The sequence below is a fragment of the Populus alba genome, chromosome 16 (genome assembly GCF_005239225.2).
Source record: "Populus alba chromosome 16, ASM523922v2, whole genome shotgun sequence".
NCBI lineage: Eukaryota > Viridiplantae > Streptophyta > Magnoliopsida > Malpighiales > Salicaceae > Populus > Populus alba.
In genome coordinates this window covers 8972013-8997241 of record NC_133299.1, presented here as the reverse complement: position 1 = coordinate 8997241, position 25229 = coordinate 8972013, and the positions used below count along the sequence as shown (strand labels likewise).

The window sequence follows — 25229 nt, the reverse complement described above, 5'->3', positions numbered from 1 at the left end:
TGAAGGACATCTTCATATCTTCATCTAGGCTTACCCTCTGAAACATGGTTATGACTCCTAATAGATATGATCGGAAATTATTAGGCCAATCCTACTATCAAGAAGGACCAAGTTTTCAACCTTGACATCAGGAAAATCCAAATAAATTCAGACATTAAGAAGGATAGATGTCAACCTTATAATCAAGAAACACCAAGTTTTCAACTTTATATCAGGAAATTCAGTCATTAAGAAAGATGTCAACCCTGCATTCATGAATCACCAAAAACAATCAATGAGAACTTAATCAAACCCTATCATCAAGAAGAAAGAAAATGAAAAACCCTGTAATCAGAAAGAAAAGTTTTAGTTCTGGTTAAAGAGGATCGCTGGATGAAATCTCAGGTTGACCCAACTAAAGACAAAGATTTTAGTTCTTGTTAAAAGGAATCATCAAATGGGATTTTAGGTTAACTAAGCTATTGATAGAGATTTTGGTTCTAGTTAAAAGGGATCGCTAGATGGGATCTCATGTTGACAAAGCCGCAAACACATATTTTTTTTTTATCAAAATGTAAGTATATAAATAGATCAAAATTTTATAGTGTTGGAGAACTAGGAAGTTCGTATACAGTGATTTACAAAAACAGGGAACAGACTCCCTAGAAAAACTTTACATCAAAGTCATAGCTAACAAGCTAAAATTAGAAGACAATGGTTATGTGATGAACCATAAATTACAAGGTTCCTAACCTAACATAAAGCAAAAGCCAAGACAAGTAGGTAAGAAGACGCCTTGGGCACCAACTGAAACAGGAAACATAAAGAAGATGCCTTGGGCACCATAAATTACAAGGAGTGACAGACATGAGCATCATGCAGCACAGCAAAACTTCAAGAGAAGCAGCAACAACAAATACAATCAGCTTAGAAGAAGTGACTATATGGACTGTAAACCAAAGAGAAGACAACATCCCCCAATAAAGAACATCCATAACAACCACCAATACAGTCAACTCACAGAAATTTGAGGATGATTGCGCTCATGAAAGTGCAATATCGTGTAGAATAAAACCTAAAATCTCTGAAAAACATATTCAACCAGTGTGCAAGAGTTTTCAAAAACTCTTTAATTCCTTTCTTCCTATATCAAGTAGACAAAAATGCTGAGGGAGACCCTTTTCATCCTGGCAACAGTGTTTTCCCCCCTGATATTAAAGCCCCAAACAACACTACTAATGGTGGTCATACCCCTATAGAGCCGAAGCCAGGATTTCACCTTTGACCATAAAAGGGATGTCCAGCTGTAAGCAAAGAATAGGTGATTATGGCTTTCCTCATGATCCAGACAGAAGACACAGCAAGCATCAGTATCAACAAAGTGCAGCTTGTCTCTTGTTCTCACTAGATTGGGTTTTCAGATTAACCCAATCAAAGATAGAGATTTTAGTTCTGGTTAAAGGAAATTGTCAAATGAGATTTCAGATTGACCACGCTACAAAAAGAGATTTTGGTTTTAGGATGTGTTGATATCAAAAATAATTTTAAAAAAAAACATTATTTTGATGCACTTCTAAACGAAAAGTATTTTGAAAAGCAATTGCTATCACAATCTTAAAACACTACCCAAATCACAATGGTTCATATTTGAATCCTTAACCACATGATAATCTTAAAACACTACCCAAATCACCATATTTGTAAGATTTGATTGAGTGAATAACCTTTGCAGATAATCTCAAACCTTCTTTATTGTTCCATACTTTACTAGTTGTGTACCTATGGAATGCTTAGCAAAATTGTTAATCCATGTAATAATTTTGCATTGTTCTCTTTCTTCTTTAAGTATTCTTGGACAAAAATGATTTTTCTTAGCATTCCTTCTTTCTTGTAATGGAATCTTCTCATTATCATCCTTTTAGTTATCTATAAGATTATGATTATGGGTTTGTCTCTTGCTTTAAGAATGTAGGAATTGAAACATTCATGTACATTGTTCAACAACATATCACACTTCAACTCCTTACTGAATGCATGCCAAGTCCATCTCTTACTAGGTATCCTCAGGAGCCAATTAGTTAATGCCTTGTATATCCCTTCGATAATTAAAAAGGGAAACTCGAACATTCTTTTTATTCCAGCCTTTGCATCATCCATAAGGGAATTATTCTCGAATTTACACCCAATTCTTCAATATGATTAATATATATTTTTGTAATTAACTTTTCTGTCTCTTTTTCATCACAACCATTGACATTAGCTTCAACACTAAAATGCTGTGATTTTCTCGTTTCTTCAAGGCTTCAAATATGTTGATACCTTCAAGTCATACGTGCTCTTAATATCTATTTACATAAAAACAATTATCATATTAATCTTCTTTTTTCACCATAAACATTATGCCTTACAAGCATAATTTGCGATTGTTATAGTTTCATTACTACCTAGAACTTAAAGCAACAATTCATCTAAAATTATTTTATTATTCTTATCAATCATAATGTCTAAATATTAAGTTAAAATTCACTAAATATATATTAAAATAAATACTAATTATAACAAACCTCAATATTCATACAAAAACCTATATTATCATCTAATATTATGATATTATATGGTTCTTAAATTTTATTTAATAAAAAGGTTTTTTCTATGTGTTTCACATCTTGCTTTTTAATAAATAAAATCAATAATTTAATAATTAATAAAACTATTTAATGCTATTACTTTTTTTAATATCTAAATTATTATTCTTTTAATTTCTGTCAAGATATATGTATACTTTTTTATGGATTTTATAGCATTGGCTTTTCCATCCTCTTCCATTATTGTGTTATGATTAATTTAATGTTATAAGATAATAAACATCAAGGAGAAATAAATTAAGTGACAGAAATAACTATATAAAAAACCGAAAATTCTATATTGTTAAATGCTAATTAAAATTTTATCAACCGGACATCATTCTTTAACTAGTTTGTTTAATTTCCAAGCCTTTATATATCAAGCTACTTTATGTTATAAATTTTATTACGAGAAAAATATTCAGATACTCACCGTAATTTCTTTCTCTACGTACTACAACCTAAATTGGGTTCCTTTAAATACAATATTTACAATTGAACGACACTATCACATGGCATCATTGACTATCAAGATGATAGTATTAGTTACTAACTTACTTTTTATGAATAAAATCATTTTAAAAAATATCTCATTGATAATTAAAAATATTTTTTTTTGGAAGGGAGCTGAAGTGAAACACTAAATCCACGAAGGATTCTCCTCAATAACTATACTATGCATCACTTTTTATTTCTTGTTTTGAGTGGATTTAAGAAATCCATCCTTGGATTTAGCGTTTTTCATAATCAGGTGTTTACTTCTTGTAAGAGCCTTGAACGACCGGGGTTTTACTCGCTTGTCTAGACCCACAAAGCGTGCTTTCCGGGGATGGAGTTTCCTCGAATCCAAAAAAAAAAAAAAAAAAAAAATTTCCATAGTTAAATTGTGTAAAAAATATGATAATAATTAGTTCCACAAGTTTTTGAGTTTTATTTATTGTTTTCTTATTTTAATGAATTTTTTTAGGGATGGTAAATAATTAATTTTGAACCCTACAACTCCTAGGCTTTAAGTCATTAACCACTTGACTAAAGTCTTAATTATTAGCTTTTATTATGTATATTGATCAGAATATATACTCTTGTACATTTTTTTTTAATTAATATTGTAATATTCTTATTACAAAACAATTTAATGGATGGAAGGATGGATTGGATAAAGTGAAAGGATGAGAGTCAATCCATCTAAATTGGAAATACTAAAATTACAAAGAATATGAGCCAATCCAATCAAATTAAAAGGATTAGAAATTATAAATTTATGAGAAATTATTAGAAAACCCCACATAATCCCTTTCTCCTGGTTCCTTTCCTCTTATCCATCCTTCATTCAATCCCTCCTAGCATATAGAGTGTTAATTATATATATATATATATTACAATTACAATTGATTGCATTATCTATATAATCTTATTTATTTTAAAATAATCAACTTTATATACATGTTTTATAATTATACTCCAAACAATCCAAAAAATCTTAAAGTCAATCAACTGATAAAATCTTATTTAAATACTGGCAAAATTGATAATATTATATATGAAATACAGTCAAAACTTTGAAAAAGTGTTATGGAAGTTTCATAAATAATGTTAATTGTTTTAGTGGAGTTTGATATTAAAGGATGATGTGAACTAAACTTAAACACTCCAGGTTTTTAATAGCGTGTTTGTTTTTTGTGTTTAAAACATATTTTAAAAAACATTTTAAATTTTATTTTATTTTTAAATATTTTTTATGATTTTGAATCGTTTTGATGTATTAATATCAAAAATAAATTAAAAAAATCTATTATTTTGATACGTTTCCAAGTAAAAACATTTTAAAAAGCAATTGTTATCACAATCTCTTGACACTATCCAAATCACAATGCTTTATATTTGAATCCTTAACCACATGATTGGTGCATAATTAAATTCTCTTTGGCATTCATTGCATTTGCTTATTATCCAATTAAAATTAACTTGCAGCATGAATATAATATTGTAATTATCAATAATAAATATATATCATCCATGAAAGAAAGATGTCTTATGTTATCCAAGACTTAATTTCTCATTCTTATATTAACATATTATCTCATATGCACTTTTAAGAATTTCTCATTCTTATATACCTTTCAATATTAATTAATATTTTCTCTCATATACTCTTTTTCTCCCTTACAACAAAAAGAAAAATAAATTTTCAAACATAAAAATTAATTTAATTTTCAAAAACTTAATTAGCAAGACTTGTAAGACTTAATTAGAATTAAAATAGAAATTTTTTTTAAGAAAAAAAACTATAAAATTTGAAAAACCTAGAAACATGAAAACTTGAAACATCTTAAAAAATTGAAATAACCCAGGAAATTATACAAAAGAATTGGAAATAAATGAAAATTTTGAAAAAATCATGTCCTGCAAACTTATTTCGTTCATATAGACATCTTTTTATTTATGAGTTTCATTGACATGATTTTTTTATTTTCTATATTTTATAATTAATTATTAATTTTTTCAGGTTTTTTAATTTTTAATTTTTTTTATTTTTTTGGGTTTTTCTAGGATTTTTCATATATTTTTTTAAAATATTATTTTAGGAATTCAAGAATTAATTTTCCTTCTAGTAGTTGGAGGACATTTTTATCCAGAAAGTGATAAAAGGACATATGGGATGATTTATGAAGGTATAGAAGAGTGAAAAAAAAATTAAAATGCTATGTAAAAAAATATGTTAAATATATAAGGATAAGGATAGATGAAATAATTATCCCTTTTAATTAATCTATTTTAAAAAAATATTTATTTTTTTGGTATACCTAATTTTTCTATTCTTCCGACTGTCAGTCTATTTTTCACTATATTCTTTTTCTGTATCAGTTGTTTTTATCTATATAATCAAAGTATGCGAAAGTTTTTGATATTTTTTATATTTTTAAAGTTTCTAGTAAGTTATTTTTTCTTCAAGATAAAGCACAGAGAGTTTTTATGTGATTTGAATAAATATATAGTTTAATAAATTCAATTTGAGTCATTTATAATTTATATTTCAGTTAATTTCATAAAATATATATATATATATATAGACACACGCGCGCGCGCGCGCAGTGGACTGTATTGTTTGAAAAAATTAAATGCATGTCTCCTTCTTGGAGCAAATTAGCCGACACTATAGAAACTTCCGAGTCAGCACAGAAATCTTGCGTCGGTCGTTTATCCGAACTAAAGCCGTTCTCAAAGTAAAATTGAGCTGATGTGCTAATTAATTGCTATCAACACCCTTCCCTGGTAATTAAGCAGCATAAGCATCGCGTAGCCTCAAATATTTTGGCTAATAATTCAAATATATATATATATATATATATGACCAATTGCATGTAATGATCTATTTACTCTTTAATCAGCTTCTCATCGATTTCTCAATTAACATGGATTAGTTATAATCATGGAAATAAATTGTGATCTGCTTCTAGCTCAGAGGGGAGTGGGGATTAAGTAGTCAGAAATTAATGGGACAGGAAACTGAGAGAAACAGCAGTGTAAACCGCGTTTCAAGACCCCACCAGTTACAGAAAGCACGGGCGACGAACAATCAAATGTTGCATTAACTGATTTTCAAGTCCATACGGTCCTTTCTGTCCTTGATCAGAAACTTCAGCTAAGCTTCCGATGCCCCAGACCCCTAGCTAGTATATATATTTCCTCCGAGCTCGCTGGATTAAAAAGAAAAGCAACAGAAACTATATATTCTACACCAAGTTCCCACCACACTTTGAGAAATCCATAACCATTGAAACATATGGAAGAAAGCCTTACAAGAGCAATGATGCTTAAGCTTTTCATAAGAAAGTTGAGGCGGGTTCTCTTGCTCTCAGCTTCTAGAGGAGCCAATATGAGTGAAATCAGGTTTGATGAAGAGATGGAAGCTACAAAAATGGTTCCAGGTGATGTGAAGAAGGGACATTTTTGCAGTCACTGCAACCAAGGGTGAAGAACCGAAGAGGTTTATTGTGGAGCTAAATTACCTCACTAATCCAGATTTCTTGAGCTTACTGGAGCAGGCTAAAGAGGAATACGGATTTCAACAGGAGGGAGTTCTTGCAGTTCCTTGTCGACCAGAAGAATTACAGAAGATTTTAGAAAACAGGAGAAAGAGAAGGGCAAGCACTGAATGGTAGAGTACATATTTCCCGTCATTCTACGACCACATTGAATTGCTCTGGAGCAAGAACGGTATAATTTTCAGGGTAGATTCCCCAACACAATTGTTCTTGCGTTCTTAGAGCAAAATATTTGTTGATTCTTCTAATCTTGTAGTATTCTTTTACTACTTCAGGATTAATTCCTTTGGTCCCCAAATGTTGAAGGGAATAAGTATTCAATGAAATATGATCTTATTGATTATAAACGGAGTATTGAGTCAGAATATCAAAGCTTACAAACACAATCTGGTACAAAAACTCTATATATCTGGTTTGCACATCGCGGTGCCTGTGATACTGACACAAGATGGCCTCGTAAGCCTGTAGCACTAGGAGGGACGACCTGCTCGAAGCTGGTCCTTTCTCTAGCTAGCCTGGCCTCCCGGTTAACCTGCGAATAAATTAGGTCTTTTCTCCTTTTTTACATGAAAATTAAGAATCTGAAATACTCCAACAAAAGCTGCAATGATCGACTTCATTGACCTGTACTTGATTCATAAAATCCCCATTTTCTTTTTTTATGTTTTGCTTCTTTGTAGTTTGTACTGAAATTTAAATGTGCTTTGCAAACATATAGTCTGTAGACGTAATTATACAGCACTTGGAAACAGTAGCGAAGTATAAATAGAAAAGAATCTGGCATGCCGGAACCGGTATCATGTCAGTATCAGTTCACCTCGGAGCAATTATTTGGTCCCACAGGTTCCCTCAAGCAACTGGAGATTGCCATCACAGCAGCTTCAATAGAAGCATCTTCCCCCTGTTTTTAGAATCAAGTGACGAATTATTACTTCAGAATGAATTCTTTGCATAGCCCAAACACCTAAGAAAATATTCCCGCAACTTCGTAATATACCTTCTCTTTCCAGTAAAACATGTTTCCATATTTCCCAGCCAAACGGCTCCAGAAGCTACGGGGAATGTCTAGATCAACAGAAGCCCCCACATTGAAATTTAAAATATTTCCTGGTCATAGAAATCCATCAATCAAGTCCTCAATGGTTGATGCAGTCAAAAGAATGCAACATGTTTGAATCATCTTACCAAAGTTGGGGTCAGCAACAAAGACAACTGTTCTATCATCCACTTGCCAAAAGTCTCTAATCGCCAATCCTGAAAAATAAAAGATAAACCAAAAAAAAAAGGGTAGCTGACTAAGAGAATGCTTCAAAATACAGACTGATATAAGGTTAAGAGATGGTACAATTGTCTTAAAGATCAGAATATCAAACCCATTGACATGAACTTAACACGCAAAGATTACCAGGTGTGTCAGGATAATTCTGAGCTAGAACTCTTAATTTGAATCCGGTATCCTTTTCAATCTCAGAAATCTCCTCTGCAAGTCGTTTCTCCTGCAAAATAACCATTACTTGTGCATTCATCTGACTGAAACTTCCTGCATTTAGCTCTAAGACACAGTACCATATACATGCTTTATGACTCAAGCCACCCAACAGTGTCTTTCAATAAAACATTATAAATGCTTGGATCCCTTGCAAAATGCATGCGACCAAGTGCTGGTAAACCAAATAAGTCTGGAAAATTTAGGACAGTTAGGAGTATATTTTTTTTTCAATATGATTTACAGCGAAATATTAACAGCAAGTGGATTTGTTAGTGTCTCCTTTGCTTGCTCATATACTGAAGGTAAATAACTAAGAGTATAAACATTAACTACAAAGGGATCTATGATACACAAAACTGCTCAATTGAGCCATTCAGCAATTGGCTTTGAACACAAATTATTACCAATTGTTTCATTCAGTCGAGAGGAGCCTATCATATAATTTAGACTCACAACACTACCGTGATAGCAACATTTCAAAAACATTCATGTCAATACTCGGTAGAGAATCAACACATGCTCCTGCCTAATTTACACGGGGAATCTGATCAAATTGGACTCTTGTCCTAAGAAAGTGATAGGGAAAGCAGAAGGTGAAAAACTAACTGCTACACAAAAACTGGAACAGAAGGAAATAATAATAATAATAATAATAATAATAAGGAGAGCAAGGACCATAGGTTTGAGACAAAATAATTTTCCACTCAAATGAAACGATGAATTTCAGGAATCCACAATGCTTGATTGACCAATCATATTCCCATTTAAGAAAATCCCACAAATATAGCTCACCTTAAAATAAATTAACATAATGTCAATAAAATTAGCAAGCAATTATTTAGAAATACTACAGGAAGGCACAAGTAGAAAAGTAAGCACCCCTCACCTGGCCATCAGAAAGGAACCCAGCTACATCTATAACAGTAGTAAACTCTTTAGGAAGGAGTTCTGGCTTGTTAACTCCAACTTTTGCGTCAGCAACTCGAACTCCTACAAAATTTGATGTCTATTAGCATAAACTATACATTACACACAGAAAAAGAATGAAAAGGGGAAAAAAAAATATGTAAGTGCTCTGCATCATTAATACGTTGTAGCTATCATTGCTTATCACTGGACTTCACATCCAGGGGCGGACCTCCGGCTTAAGCCACAGGTAGCGTGGCACCCTCAAACCTCACAAAATTTAGTTTAATATCATCTTAGTCAATCCTTGCCGTGGCAACCCCAAACCATCTTAGTCAACCCATGCCCTCCAACCTAGAAATTCTAGTTCCGCCCCTGTTCACATCATAAAGACATTGACAAAAACAACAGAGATAACACATTGAACCCACTGTTGCAGAGTTACAACTTAAAATAGCAAAGTTAAAACCCATATTGCAAAGATTAATAAAAAAAAATATCAGACAAAATCAACCACATGGATATAAATCAGCCATGACCCAGAATAGCGTAGTTATAATACATACATACTAGCCATACACAAATCTACCAAGCATTTGCAGAAAATACTAATGCGGAATACTTGCCTGGGAGACATAGACCAAGTGCGAGAGCCCCAGAGAAGGCAAAATTCAAAGATTTGGAACGGAAATCGAGGACCCAATTGGTGAATTTAGCAGGATTTTGGATTGGTCGAGACGAGACAGTGATGGGTACTGGTGTCAATGCAGAGCGGCAAGTAGTTTTGAGTGCGAGAGATGAAGGAAGATGGGGAAATGCCATTCTTTTCTTTCCTTTTTTTCTGGAGCCGTAGGACAACTGAACTGCAAACTCAAAGTGAATTAAACTGCTTATCTTTTTGGATAGGCTTGATTGAATTTGTCATGTGTGTACATACAGTACAGCCCTAAACCCTTTACAAGCGCGTGATATGCACTCCCGTGCAGGCAGAATTAACTTGGTACTTCATTTGATTGCATCATGATGAATTTGCCTCTACATAATTACTAGATGTTTATTTGATCCCTTCAATGCCAATGTATTGTGGGCTGAATGGAATCAAAAGATTAAGGAGAGAAATGCTTCTTGTTATGCAAATTGCAAAAATCCCAGCTATTTGCTTTGAATTGTGGTATCTGCAACATCAATTTAATCAACTTTTGGACTTGGATGCACAGTTGAGATTGGCCAGTCACTAACATTTCAACTGTTACTCGCTTCTTCTGTCGTTAGGGTGATTAACAGAGAGATTTTATCCTCGACTGGTTTCACCTCAATGCTTATCATACTCATCGCCTGAAGACCTTGTTTTTTATGTCTCCGATCATGCATCTAATAAACTACAGCCCAAACGCTGCCAAGCCCCGCTCAGCCCAGCCCCGTTCTGACAACTACTTACAAGTGCTTATTATCACGTCTCCAAAAACGAGTTTGCTATACGTGCCAAAAAGCAGTTCAAACCGACAAGATCTAGTTTGCAAGACTTAACATGTGTTCGATCAAGAGACAAATCTTTAAGACATTACCAGAGCATTTGATTCCCTCGGGCGGCTGCTTTTGCTTTTTTTACTTTCCTTTCTTGAACAGAACTCTTGCTGTTCTCTCTCCCTCTCTCGCAAAGACAGCATTCAAAAAGGGCTTTCACTACATCTGTGGGGTCTCTTCTGAGTATATAAACTTGCAAGGCTTAAATTCTTTTTATTTTCGCATTTCTCATTCTTGTTTGAGTTCAACGGAGAAAAACCACAGAAATCAATGATGTGTAGAAACTGGTTTGCTCTTGCTCTAGTTTGTTTTGTTCTCCTCAGTGGGTTCTCTTCAGTCTCGGCCACACCTCCTGCAAGTAAGTGAAGCAATTTTTTTTATTTTCGAAGTCCTCTTTCCTTTTCTTTCTCTTTGGCTTTCAACTCTTACGATGATTTATCTTGAATATACAGAAATTTTAAGTGCCGCTGTGTCCAATGTGGTATCTGCCCTTGTGAAATGGCTCTGGTCACTTAAATCCAACACTAAAATGGGTATAGGGCCTTCTATGAGCTCACATTTTTCTGTAGTACCCTGCTTTTTCTGTTCTTCGTAATTCTTAGCCTAATGTATTTGAAATCTCAGCTGTTTCTAGCCCTTCGATGATGAAATTTGAGGGTGGATATACAGTGGAGACAGTGTTTGATGGAAGCAAGTTAGGAATTGAACCATACTCAGTTGAGGTGTCTCCAAGTGGGGAACTCTTGCTTTTGGATTCAGAGAATAGTAACATTTACAAGATCTCAACGCAATTCTCTAAATGTAAGATGAGTTTATATGCTTCATTATATTTTTGAGTCATTCGATAACGTTTAATTTATCTGATAAACAATGCCAAAATTTCATGACACTTAGCTTCACTGTTGCGACAACATCTGTTGATTCCTTAACTTTTTAATGCATGTTATCAAAGAGAACATACCAAAAAAAAAAGGTTACAATTGTGCTTTACATGCTTTTGTCAAGTACAAGTCTCCACTTTCGAAAGTACGTAAATCCATTCACTTCTGTTTCTGCCAACTCAATACCTTATTTTTGGAGATCTGCACTCTCACGTTTTCATTCCTGAAGTCTACATTCTTTATTGACTACTTAGCCTTGTAAATTACTCATCTTGCGCACCTTTATCCTTTTCTTCTTTCGCTAATCCACAGTTCTTTCTTCTCTTTTTTTGCTTTCCAAGATTGATAGTAAATCAAGTTTCGTGGAGAAGCTTCAAGCCCTTGTTTAATTTGAATAGTTTAATCCCAATTCTGCGCTTGTTTTTCATGTTTGTAGATTCTTTATTCCAAATCATATATATGTTCATCCTACGCTACTTCAAGTCTGTATTTATAGATATGCAAACAGAGCATGCATTCGAGTTTTTCCCCTGGATTTGTATTGTCTTCTTGTTCTTCCTTAACTGTTTGGGAGGATAGCAGTTGAAACATTTAGTAGACTATCATTGTTTTGTGCAATGAGAGATTCTGGAATGCAGATGGCAGACCCAAGCTTATCACCGGATCATTTGAAGGGTACCCTGGACATGTAGATGGGAAATTAAGAGATGCGAGAATGAATCACCCGAAAGGTCTAACCGTGGATGAAAGAGGAAACATTTACGTTGCGGATACAATGAACATGGCTATCAGGAAAATCAGCACTGATGGAGGTGATACTCTTTTTTCTTTTTCTTTTTCTTTTTTTTTCCTTTGGCTGGTAATAGTTGTGGAATTCTGCACATAAGGAACTAAGTTATCTCCTTGTATTTTGAATATGTTATTGGCTGTTCTTGGAACATTGACTGGTTAAATTAAATATTTATGAAGGAGTTACAACCATTGCTGGAGGCAAGTGGGCTCGTGGAGGTGGTCATGTTGATGGTCCGAGTGAGGATGCTAAGTTCTCAAATGACTTTGATGTGGTTTACAGTGCAAGTAGTTGCTCTCTCTTGATTATAGATAGAGGGAGCCAGGCAATTCGAGAGATCCAACTCCATGATGATGATTGTAACTATCCACATGATGATAGTTTTCATTTAGGTATGACATAGCTGCAAACATGCAATCTGATTAATTTCCTCGACCTTATTCTCTTGCAATCATGGAGATCTAGACAACATACTCATCAATATTGCAGGATTAGCAGTGCTTGTTGCTGCTGGATTCTTTGGCTACATGCTGGCGTTGTTGCAGCGTCGGGTGCAAATATTGTTTTCTTCTACACGCAGTGAACCTCAGGTTTAATCACATCTTTCTTCATTCATCGTTTGGCCAAGTGTTCATTGGAAAGGCACCTCCATAGATCGGATCACCCCAACAATTTATTTTCAAATGTTCAAATTTCATGCTAATATTCTTAAGAATTTATTTTGAATCAACAATTATTTAACTTAAAATTGTTGTAACGATTTCTAACACTTAACATATCTTCATGGTCTAGCTAATGATGTTGAAGAGACTTTTTCCTTGTTAAATAATATAAATTTGTTTTAATTTATGTACCTGGTTTTCATAACTTGAATGTCTTTGCTACAACTACTTTACGAAGACAATTTTCTCTAATGTTGTTTCTCTTTCAGGAATCAAGAACTCAAACAAAGAAAGGCCCGCCAAAGGCCCCATATCAAAGTCCTCATATGGCAGTCAGGCCTCCCTTTATTCCAGATGAAGATGAACCTGTGAAATCAGACGAGGGGCTTTTTGGTTCACTTGGGAGGCTTATCCTCAACACTAGCTCGACAGTAGGTGAGATATTTGGGGGAATATTTTCAGGATTTAGAAGGAAACCAATACATTATCAGTTCCAGCAGCAGTACCAGCAACCACTCAAGCACTCAAACACGTGGCCCGTTCAAGATAGCTTTGTGATTCCTGATGAAGATGAGCCACCATCAATCGAAACCAGAAGTCCTACATCCCAGAAAACCTACCCATTTATGACCAAAGACGTGGAGCAAAACCACCATTTGGAGCAAAACCAGGGTTACTATAGCAATTGGGGAGGTGGTTATCACCAACAGCAACAGCAACAGCAACAGATGCATCTGCAGCGTTATAAGCAGCAGCAGCAGCAGCAGCATCATAGGCATTACATGCCCAACCCAAAGACATACTATGAGAAGAGCTGCGAGACAAACGAGATTGTGTTTGGAGCTGTTCAAGAACAGAATGGTCGACGTGAAGCTGTGGTGATAAAGGCTGTTGACTATGGTGATCCTAGGTATAATCACCATAACATTCGACCTCGATTCAACTATGTTGGTTACTCTGATGGCTACTAGTAATCCATCAGGTCACCGGAGTGGCAAGCAAAACTTATTTTAAACTTCACATGTAAGATTTGAAGTTGAGATAGGAATAGTTGATATAGAAATTAAGAATCCTTTACTGTTTTTCTTTTATGCTTGTTCTTTCGTTATTGATCTCTCTAAGGGAAATAACGATTTTCCAATGTCACTTGTCAAGAGATATATAAACAGAATAACATCTTCTAATAGCACCACAAAAAAATGGCTTCCGACATCATTGCTGGTCTTTTCTTGTTGGCTTTCCGTGACATTATTAACCAAAAAAAAAAATTAGAGGATGGGTTTCGACAGTACTCGTATATTTTTAGTTTTATTTTTAGATTTATATTTTTTTATATAAAATTTATTAGAAATTAAATTTTATAATTTTTTTAATTTATATTTTATAAAATTATTATATACTCTTGACCCAAAGCTCAAGTTTGGTAAATTGACTCAAGTTATTTTTTGTTTTTTTAATTGATTTTTTTTTTTAATTTATTCTTTAATATTGGAATGATTAGAAATTAGATTTTGTGATTTTTTTTTATTTTTTAAATTGATTTTTTTTCATATTTCATCATTTAACATTTGGTTTATTAGATATTGAGTTTCATAATTTATTTTGATTGATTTCTACAAGGTTATCATGATCTCATAACTAGGTATGTGAATTGGCAAATTAACCTAGGTTAATTTAAATCAATCCAATATAATATCTCATTTTTTATTAAAATAATTTCATTATTAATATTTATTTTGAATCAAACTATATTTTTAATAATTATCAAAATTATCTTTGGACTGATCAAGATAACAAAATCATAACAAATCAATTTCTATATAATTTATTTTATTTTATTTTACAAGAAAAATATTAACAACGCCAAAACATTTTTACTTGGAGGCCTAAAAGCTAAATTTGAGGCTGGAAAAAGTGGCCAAAATTAAAAAAACCAAATTTGGATTCATAAAGTAAATGTTGCAATATTCAGTTATTCCAAAACATGGTTTGAGGCTTGAATAAATGTCTACAAAGGAATGATTATGAGTTTATAGGGGGAAATCCCCAATCCTATGAATACTTCTGTTGCTGCTGCCAAGGGTTAAGGACTGTTAATTTTATCCCTTATGTGAAGCTTCCCAAAGTTCCATCAATATAGGAGCTGAGCATCAAAATCAGTAGCAGGTACGTATTGCAGACATCACGGGGACGCCTCCTGGGGTTGCATAGACTCCTCAGTCTTGCAGGCTGAAGCTAAAGAGGCCGCTATCCACGCAGCACTGAATGCTTGCTTTGAGTCTGATGCTAAGATAGTCACTGAAAATCTTAGCGATGACCGCAGATTAATTCCATGGGATATTATGGCAGCCAATCATTGCTCAAGCCAAGATATGGCTAGGAAGGTAAAAATTTTGAATGCATCTAATGATTAGGTTAACTGCCCTCCAGGGGTCTCCAGCTGCTGCTGTGTACTGATGTTCCTGTTGTTGAATGAGTTTCAAGTTTTGATCCAAAGAAAAGAAACGTCAACCGCAAGATTTGTTGGTTACCCAAAATAAAATAAAAAAAGGGTGGATGTCCTTCCTTGTCTTTTTCAGATTTGGTATTTGTCTTGTAAATGTAGTTTCAAAGAAACCGCAAACATCCCTTCATATATATATATATATATATATATATATATAACACCATTTGGTTTTTATTTTATCTTCAAATAAGATTATAAAAAAAAAAATTAATATTAGTAAACGTTGTTTTGGGTGATGCCCATCATAATCTCTCTTTTTTAATTTTATTCTTTTTTTATTCTAGCATCTATTTTTTATTATCATATAATTAAATAAAAATTAATTTTTAAAAAGTAAAATTATTAAACCAAGTCAGATCGTAAGTTTGGTAAGTTCAACAGGGTCAATTTAATATATTATTGTCTCAATATTTATTTTTATAAAAATTAGTTAAATCATGTTTTTACCAATTATCCAAGTTGTCTTTTGACTTGCAAAGTCAACCTCTTCATATTTATTTAATATAAAATTAGGGTTAGATAGAGAGTCAAATCTGATAGTTTTAAATTTAACCGTTAGACTGAGTTTGATGACATTGTCAAAATGCTCTTGATGACCCAGATCTAAAGGTCACTTGGGCAATGGCACAAGGCATCCACTTAACAAAAAACCCTGATAATAAATAAGGTATATTTGTTAAATTTGCTTTATGAAATAAAGATTGCCTTCGGTTAAGAAAAAGTAAAATTAGTTTTATTTAATTTTATTCTTTTTCTTTATTATGAGCATCTATTTTTTTATTATCATATAATTAAATAAAAAATTATTTTTAAAAAGTAAAATTATTAAACCAAGTCAGATCGCAAGTTTGGTAAATTCATCTGGGTGAATTCAATATAGTATTGTCTTAATTCATCAGGTTGCTTTTTAAGCTGTAAAGTCGGCCTCTTCATGTTTATTTAATTTAAAACCCGGGTTAGATTAGGAGTCAAGTCAAACAATTTCAGGTTTAACCGCTAAATTGAGTTTAATGATACTGTCGAAATGTTCATTGCAGCCAGAGTTTAAGGGTCACTTAGGCAATGGCTCAAAGCCTCTACTTAAAAATAAAAAAACCACAAGAATAAATAAGGTATATTTGTCAATTTTGCTTTATGAAATGAAGATTGCATCCTTTTAAGAAAAAGTAAAATTAATTTTATTTAATTTTATTCTTTTTCTTGATTGTGAGCATTTATTTTTTTATCATCATATAATTAAAAAAAAATTAGTTTTTAAAAAGTAAAATTATTAAACCAAGTCAGATCGCAAGTTTGGTAAGTTCATCTGGGTGAATTCAATATATTATTGTCTTAATTTTATTTTATTTTAAACATCCTCTTAAAACAATAAGTTAAACCATGTTTTTACCACTTATTCAGGTTGCTTTTTAAGCTGTAAAGTCGGCCTCTTCATGTTTATTTAATTTAAAACCCGGGTTAGATTAGGAATCAAGTCAAATAGTTTCAGGTTTAACTGCTAGACTGAGTTTAATGATACTGTCGAAATGTTCATTGCGGCCAGAGTTTAAGGGTCACTTAGGCAATGGCTCAAAGCCTCTACTTAAAAATAAAAAAACCACAAGAATAAATAAGGTATATTTGTCAATTTTGCTTTATGAAATGAAGATTGCATCCTGTTAAGAAAAAGTAAAATTAGCTTTATTTAATTTTATTCTTTTTCTTGATTGTGAGCATTTATTTTTTTATCATCACATAATTAAATAAAAATTAGTTTTTAAAAAGTAAAATTATTAAACCAAGTCAGATCGCAAGTTTGGTAAGTTCATTTAGGTGAATTCAATATATTGTTATCTTAATTTTATTTTATTTTAAATATCTTCTTAAAACAATAAGTTAAACCATGTTTTTACCACTTGTTCAGGTTGCTTTTTGAGCTACAAAGTCGACCTCTTCATGTTTATTTAATTTAAAACTCGGGTTAGATTAGGAGTCAAGTCAGACAGTTTCAATTTTAATTGTTAGACTGAGTTTAATGACACTGTTGAAATGTTTATTGCGGCCAGAGTTTAAGGATCACTTAGGCAATGGCTCCAAGCCTCCACTTAAAAATAAAAAAATCCATGAGAATAAATAAGGTATATTTGTCAATTTTACTTTATGAAATGAAGATTGCCTCCACTTAACAAAAAGTAAAAGTATTTTTATTTAATTTTATTTTTTTTCTTGATTATGAGCATCAATTTTTTTATTATCATATAATTAAATAAAAATTATTTTTTTAAAAGTAAAATTATTAAACCAAGTTAGATTGCAGGTTTGGTAAATTTAATTGAGTCAATCCAATATATTGTTGTCTTAATATATTTTTTTTAAAAAAAAAGATATCCTCTTAAAAAAATAAGTTAAATCATGTTTGTACCAGTTATCCAAGTTTTTTTTTTACCTATAAAGTTAACCTAATCACATTTATTTAATTTAAAATTTAGGCTAAATAAAGAATCAAGTCAGATATTTTAAAGTTTAACCGCTATACTAGATTTAATGATACTGTCAAAATGTTCTATGTGGCCAAAGTCTAAAGGCTACTTAGAAAATGGCTCAATGCCTCCACTTAACAAAAAAACCCCGAGAAGAAATAAGATAAATTTATCTATTTTATTTTATTTTATGAAAATTGCCTCTACTTAATAAAAAGCCTTTTAGCAATTTAATAAGACAAATAAGTTTTATTTACAAGAATAACTTTTCTATCCTTATTTTAAAACCATCCAAATTTTTATTGGTGCTTTTTATTTTTATTAAATAAATGATACTGAACAAGATTTTAGGTTTTTTTTTAGCAAATTATTTTTATTTTAATAGAATTGAAATTATTGTTCTTTTTTAAAGAACAGCTAAGCAATATAATTAAATGAGAAAAATTTAAAGGCTACATTATCAAAAAAAAATCCATTGGTTAATATTAAAATAAAAAAATAATAATATTTATTAACACATATAATCTTGTTCTTTCAACCTTCCAACATGTTAACAATACTTAAATATTATTTCTTATGTTAAGAAAAATAAAAATGATTCAAGATACGCTGCGGGCCAATGATCTAAGTAAAATCTAAAGCTGGGGAGGCCATAAATCATTCTAGTTGGCTTTCAAAAGATTCACAATTTATACATACATGTTCAATCTAAGAAACAATAGAAGAACCAGTTCGCAAAATCCATGCATAGCCATTATATCAATTTGTGAGATGCTCATGCAGTCATTCGTGCAGCCGCCCCCTTTCCATTCATGGCAGATAAGCTTATTATTGCACAATGCTATTCAAAATGTCTTCAGTGTTTGATATAGTTATGATTATTTTTTGAAATATTTTTTAATTAAAAAAATATTAAAATAATATATTTTTTTTATTTTTTAAAAAAAAATTATTTTTAATATTAACACATTTAAAATAATATGAAAACATCAAACATTCATTTAAAAAATAATAATAATTTTTTTCAAAAAGAAAACAAAACAGGTGCACACCATACAGCTTCACAACAATCTCTTAAATTTTTAAAAAGCACATTCGATACAATGAAAGGACAAGTCACTACAACCCATTTCAAGCTGTTCAGATTCTCTGACTACTCTTTTCGTGTAAAATGACCACCCATAATCAACTGTTTTCCTTTTCCTCATTGCCAACTTGCTCTTCAAATTAAAAGCACACATTAACCATTTACCTTGTCTTTCCCAGAGCTTTCTACACTAAATACACTTGCAAAAGGGAACTTAAAGATCCAGTGCTCGATAAAAACATAAAATTGAGATACTAATTGAAGATTTTCAATCCACCAGTACACAGCACAAATAAAAAGAAAGCAGGTGAATGGGATACTGAGGAAAGCACAAGCTTGTTCTTATTGTTTTCAAAGTTCACTATAGAACATGCTTCTGAAACTATGGGAAGTAGATTGGCCAGTTGAAATAATATGAATCACGAACCTCTCTGTCCATTTTATTCCACTGCAACAAAGAAAATACCACATGAAAATTAATGTTCCAGTTGGATAGATTACAACTAGTTACACCAAGCACAAAATAAACAAACCATCATAAGTAATTAATTTGAAAAGATTTAACTATAAGCTAGCCAAATAGTGCACCTTAAATTTATATGGCTCCTTCTTCTTCATTGCATTTTTCCAATGATACTGCTCAAATAAAAATGCCTTGTCATGCCAACTGCACATTGAAGTGTATCAAAATGTAAGATGGAAACAAAATTCGTTTGCTAAAAAACAACAAAAATAAATCCCCAAAAAACAGTAAAAAATATTCAGATATGCGTTAACAACATAAATACTTATGACAGCAATTCTCAGATAACTACAAGATGCATGTTCATGTAACCAAAGGTTATCATTTTGGAAGAGCAAGAGAAATGAAGACTTTTTGAAGGCTTAGAGTACAAAAGGTTGCTCTTTTACGGTTGCATCAAAGTAGAAGAAGTTAAATGAATCATCCAGTTCTCAAATTCATAAATACTCTTAACCGACTTAAAGAAGGAGGAGAGCTCCGTAAACTCTCAAGTAAAGGGCGATATTCAACGCAATCTTCTCTATTTCATTTTACAAGAATGAAGACTTTGTTCCTAATCCTTTTAAGAGAAAATAGACAGGTTCAGAATACGGGAAACCTACCAAAAGTTACACCATAACTTCATATCTCATAAAAATTCCACGGCCAAATTGTGCTTTATTTTTCACACAATACTTAAACCCTTAGATTTGATGGTGAAGGATCGTCATTCTCATTATAGATTTTTTTTAATTAACGATTTTCGCCCTTAAATGCAAATTAAAACAAAAGAAAACCAATCCATAAGACACCCTTAAACAGATAAAAATTAGCACAGGAAAAAAAACAACCAGAGTCGAACAAACATCCTTAAATATATTAATTTCAGATTTTATTTAGTAACTGAACTAAATTAATTTCCATGTAAATTGAAAAACCAAATGGGTTCTCCTAAATAAACAGTACAAAACCCTTAACAGAGCCAAACAAGCAATATAAAAATTGCAAAAAATTAAAAACAAAAGGAAAGGAAAGGGATAAAAAGACTACTTGAACTGGTTAGTGAGAGTCCAAAGGTAGGGATTGGACCAGGTGAGAATAGAGAACGCAGCCGACCCGATCCAAATGTTGACGAATCTGTCGGGGTCGGCGTGTGGGACGCCAGGGTCTCCTCTGTATGCATTTCCAAAGTACTTCTCCATTAGATCTCTTTGGCAATGACGGTCTGCAGTTATCACCAGCTCTGTGGTTCTGTTTCTACTTATCCGCTTGTGCTGTTTTTATATTTATTTATTTATTATTTTCCTTTCCTTTTTTTGTTTCCCTTAGGTTTTCTAAGCTACGAACAACACAGAGTATAGGCGCCTAGGCGGGACGGAGCAACTGGGCCGAGTTGGATTGAGATTGAGTCTTTTTCATTTCTTCTGCTTTTTTCAGGGACTAAGCCCACAAAAACATATGCATCAACGTCTGGAAAAATTTTAAAAAGAAATCACACGATTTCAACAAAGACAAAATAAAAGTATATGTATCATTTTCATTTTCTATTTTCTAGTTTTTAAAATCTAAGTTTAAAAAAATTAAAATTTATTTTTTTTCTTCATCATTTTTTTCAAAACATAAAAATCCAACCTATTGTCAAAAAAAAAATCAAAACCAAGTGAGGTGGGGTTAAAAACTTAGATAGTGATTGTTGGTTTTGTATTTTTTGAGCGAAAAAAATCAAAACAATTAAGTTTTTATATTTTTAAAAATTATAATCAAAATTAAAAATTAAAATAAGAATACGGTGATTTCACTATTCAAAGAGAAAATATTGTAAATTATAATAGCATTCCATATTGTTTTCTTTAAAAAAAAAAATCATCCTTGGATTTTTTTTTTCATTTTGATTCCTTAATTTTTTTTTTCTTTACTCCTTTGAAGTTGTGTTTATTTGGGTTTGGGTTTGGGATTGATGGTTTGTTTTGGTTGCCTAGGTTATGAGATCTCGGGGTGTTAAGAAAAAATTATAATGCTTGATTCAGCGATTGAAATTTTATTGTTTTAAAATAACTGAAGATATAGGGATCAAATTTGAACAATAAACATATATTCAACCCTTTTTCTTGAAAGAATCAATGACTAAATTGCATAAGTAAGGGAAAAATCTGCTCCTTTTATGTCTCAATTTTTTAAAAACAAATTGATCCTCTTACATGGAGTTTATTTAGGGTTGGAATGTTTTTTGGTGGCTTGATATGGAGATCCCACTATGTTTAGGAAAATTTTCAGTGCACGGTTGATACTCAATTTTGCAAAATAAAATTCAGTTTTACTAATCTAAAACAATTAAGATTTAAGGGAACAAATTAAAAAAAAAAATGTTAGGGACTAAAGTCAATAGGAAACGACAAAGATGCTAGAACATCTGTTACATACGCCAGTGTATGAAGCAAGTCATCGCACTCTGGCAATGAGTATAATATCCACCAATGTCCAAATTTTGTCTTTTCTGGTGGTGTTAGAAAGGTCTCGAGGAGACCTTGTAAGTGATGAGGCTTGCGTGAAGGTTGAGGCACATGGAGGGCTCTTTTTTTCTTTTCATTTCTTTCTCTCTCCTCTTCTTAGTTTTTGTGCAAATTCTCATTAAAATAACAAGGTGTCTTGCCATTTTATTTTTATGTCAAATTTGATCTTCATTCTTTTGATTGTTATTTGTTTTGTCTTGGATCCTTTTTAATTGAATTATTTTTTAATTTCACCCCTTGAAATTAGATTGATTAAGAATTGAGTTTCATGATATTTTACAGTTTTCCTTGAATGAGATAATTTCAATCTCATTACTCAGATCACTGAGTTCGTAAGGTTAACACAGGTTGATTTCAGTCTTTTTATGGTTTTTTTTTAAATTAATTTTTTTTTCAATTTAATTTTTCAACATTAGGTTGATTGTAGATTAAGCTTTTTAATTATTATTTTTTTATAATTTTATCCTTGTCTCACAACCTCGATCCCTAGTTTGAAGGGTTAATCCGGTTGACTCGGGTATTTTGTTTTCCTCATTTTTTAATTGATTTTTTTTAAAATTTTACCCTTTAATATTATGTTAGTTTGGGAATTGAGCTTCATATTTTTATATATATATATATATATATATATATATATATGGAGTTATCTTAATCTCACAAAGATAGTAGATTTTGCATACTGATTCGAGTTAACTCAGATTGATTTGTTTTTATCTTTTCTTATCTTTTTTTTTGAATTTTTTTTTTTTTTCGTTTCACCCTCAACATTTTATTGATTGGTATCCTTTTGCTTTATTGTTAAATGACCCAAAATGTTTTTTTATATATTATTTTATTAAATTTTATTTAATTTTTGCGTTGTTATCGAAGAAGATTATAAAGACCTTTTTATAATATTAGAAATATATTTTTTTATAATATTTGCAAGCGTTCATTTTGTGCATTTAATCATTATCATTTTTTTTAGTGTGGTTGGTTCACTATCATTGCATGTTTTTTAATCATATTTGTCATAACCTAATTCTGGGTTGTTCTCTAAAATTTATTTTTTTTCAAAATAAAAATAAAATAATAAAATAAAGGCTGGCAATGTGAAGAAAGTGGGCTGGGAAATCAAGTTGTAATTTTTGGTGGAATTTAAAGACCTAATTGTACCCCATTATGCCCTAAAATAGAGAGAAAATGCAAATTTAAGGTCAAATTAAATGATTATTAGATAAATTTGCATGAAAATTAAGTCCAATAACATAATTAAATTTTTAATAGGCCTATTTGATTTAATCATGGGCTAAATTAAATTTTAATTATGTTTAAGAATTAATTTGGATCCAATTGAAGGATTTAATTAAGTGCAAGGACTTAATTGTATACTTTTAATAGGTCAAACTAATTTTATTTGGGGTTTAATTGGTAAAAAAATTAAATTTGAGAGCCCAATTTGGGCTTAATTGAGAATATTGGAATTTTAAAAGACCAAATTTAATTTTTATCAAATTAATTGATTGAAGTCAGGGGCTAAATTATAAGAAAATTGAAGTTTTTGGGTCAATTAGGGGCTAAATTGAAGAAATTCACAGCTAAGGACCAATCTGCAAAAGACATCAAACTTTAGAGACTTCATTGACGAAATCCAAGGGTAAAATTGAAGAAATTGAAAGTTTAATAGTTAATTAGAGGTTAAATTGCATAAATCTGAGACCAAGGACCAAATCACAATAGGCACGTAACTTCGGGGTTCCAATTGAAGTTCATCAGGGACTTAATTGCATTAAATCAAACATTTAAGGTCAATTAGGGGTTCAATTGAAACAAATTGAAAGTTGAAGAACTAGATTGGACTTCGGCAAAGTCCCTAATGCAATAAAAAATGGCGTCGTTTTGAATATATATATAAAAGGAGAGGCATTGTTTCCCCGATTTTACCCGAAAATGTTGCCTGGGTGGCTACTTTTCAAGTGCATTTAATGCTTTATTTCTCCATCAAATCTAACATATCTTGCATTCAAATGATCATCTGTAATTTAGCTACAGCCCTATATGGCCCGTTCAGGCTGAATGACAACCCATCGACGTCGGCCTAAAGAGGCCAACTCGGGCAGCCTTTTCTTGCAAATTCGACAACTCAGGATGCCTAATTTGAACCAACGGTTGGGATCTTTCTCAACTAAATCAAGGGGTGAAATTTTTCCTGGGTATAGACAAGATTGCCCTCTCCAACCGTATATAAATAGAGGTGGATTTCATGACCCGAGGGAGGAGAAAATCGAGTCCAAAGTCAGCCAAAAACCAGCCCCCTACCCCCGTTTCTACAGTTTTTCTCTCCCTCTCTCTCCCTGTCGTTCCAGCCACCACCAGTTTCTCCACCACCAGCTCCACCACAGGTAGCTAGCTCAACCACAAGCTGGCCACCCCCACGCCTGAAACAGTCACCGTTTCTTCCTCTCTCATACCTCTACAAAATCCTTCTTCCTTCCCCCGTGATCAACTCCAGCACTGTTCCTCCTAGCGAAGCCATCAAAACCATCAGCTCAATCTCTTGATCACGGTCGAGACTCCTATTTCGAGTGAGCAGCTCCTCCGTCAACCTCCATTTTATGCAACCATTTTGATTGCATGCAGAACATGAACCACTGTTCACGTTCTACAAATAATTAACATTAACTTTGGGTCAGCCAGATATGGCCCAGCCCAATTGGCTGGGTCTAGCTCGACCCAAAAAAAAAGAAAAAGAAAATATGTTGGGCTGAGATCGGCCCATTGTTTTCTAGGTTTGTGCCTGGCCCAGTTATCCGACCCGATCGACATGTTTTAATAATATTTAATTATATAATATATATTTATATATATTTCTTTTTTAAAAAATGAAAAATTCCAAAAAAAAAATAAATTCCAACATCCTTTGAAAAAAATTATGATTTTCTCACATGTTTTTCTATCAATTTTGCATAATATCGAGCTGTATATTTACACTGTAAAATACAAATTTGGTATTAAAATACTTGGTTTTCTCTGAAATTTTTCAAAAAAAAAATTTCAAAACATTTTCAAAAAGAAAAAAAATATATTTTATTGCATAAGACCAAATCCTAAAATTTTTCCAAGCATATTTTTCATAAAAAACAAAAATTGCATCTTTTTAATGTTTTAAAAAATCCAAAAATGGATATCGTAACCAGTTTATGATCATCCATTCAGGTTTGACCAAAATACCAAAAACCTTTTTCTAATATTTTTTTTCTAGGATTCAATGTAGACTTAATATCT

General features: G+C 32.0%; 3 protein-coding genes across 3 annotated transcripts; 1 reads left to right on the top strand and 2 right to left on the bottom strand.

Annotated features, from left to right (window-relative positions):
• Positions 1-6965: 6965 nt before the first annotated feature.
• Positions 6966-9946, bottom strand: LOC118045930 (thylakoid lumenal 15.0 kDa protein 2, chloroplastic). The gene is made up of 6 exons (XM_035054688.2): positions 9671-9946; positions 9025-9128; positions 8055-8145; positions 7835-7903; positions 7647-7756; positions 6966-7550 (listed from the first exon to the last, which is right to left on the bottom strand). Exons 1-6 carry the CDS (start codon positions 9864-9866, stop codon positions 7458-7460), a joined length of 663 nt encoding a protein of 220 aa, XP_034910579.1. The 5' UTR covers positions 9867-9946; the 3' UTR covers positions 6966-7457.
• Positions 9947-10064: 118 nt separating this feature from the next.
• On the top strand, positions 10065-14107 carry LOC118045929 (uncharacterized). Its single transcript, XM_035054687.2, has 7 exons — positions 10065-10926; positions 11021-11101; positions 11193-11369; positions 12088-12261; positions 12419-12631; positions 12729-12829; positions 13171-14107. Exons 1-7 carry the CDS (start codon positions 10839-10841, stop codon positions 13870-13872), a joined length of 1536 nt encoding a protein of 511 aa, XP_034910578.1. The 5' UTR covers positions 10065-10838; the 3' UTR covers positions 13873-14107.
• Positions 14108-19182: 5075 nt separating this feature from the next.
• On the bottom strand, positions 19183-20764 carry LOC118045928 (uncharacterized). Its single transcript, XM_035054686.2, has 3 exons — positions 20506-20764; positions 19542-19620; positions 19183-19401 (listed from the first exon to the last, which is right to left on the bottom strand). The coding sequence occupies exons 1-3, from the start codon at positions 20655-20657 to the stop codon at positions 19336-19338; spliced, it is 297 nt and encodes a 98-aa protein (XP_034910577.1). The 5' UTR covers positions 20658-20764; the 3' UTR covers positions 19183-19335.
• Between the last annotated feature and the right edge of the window lie 4465 nt (positions 20765-25229).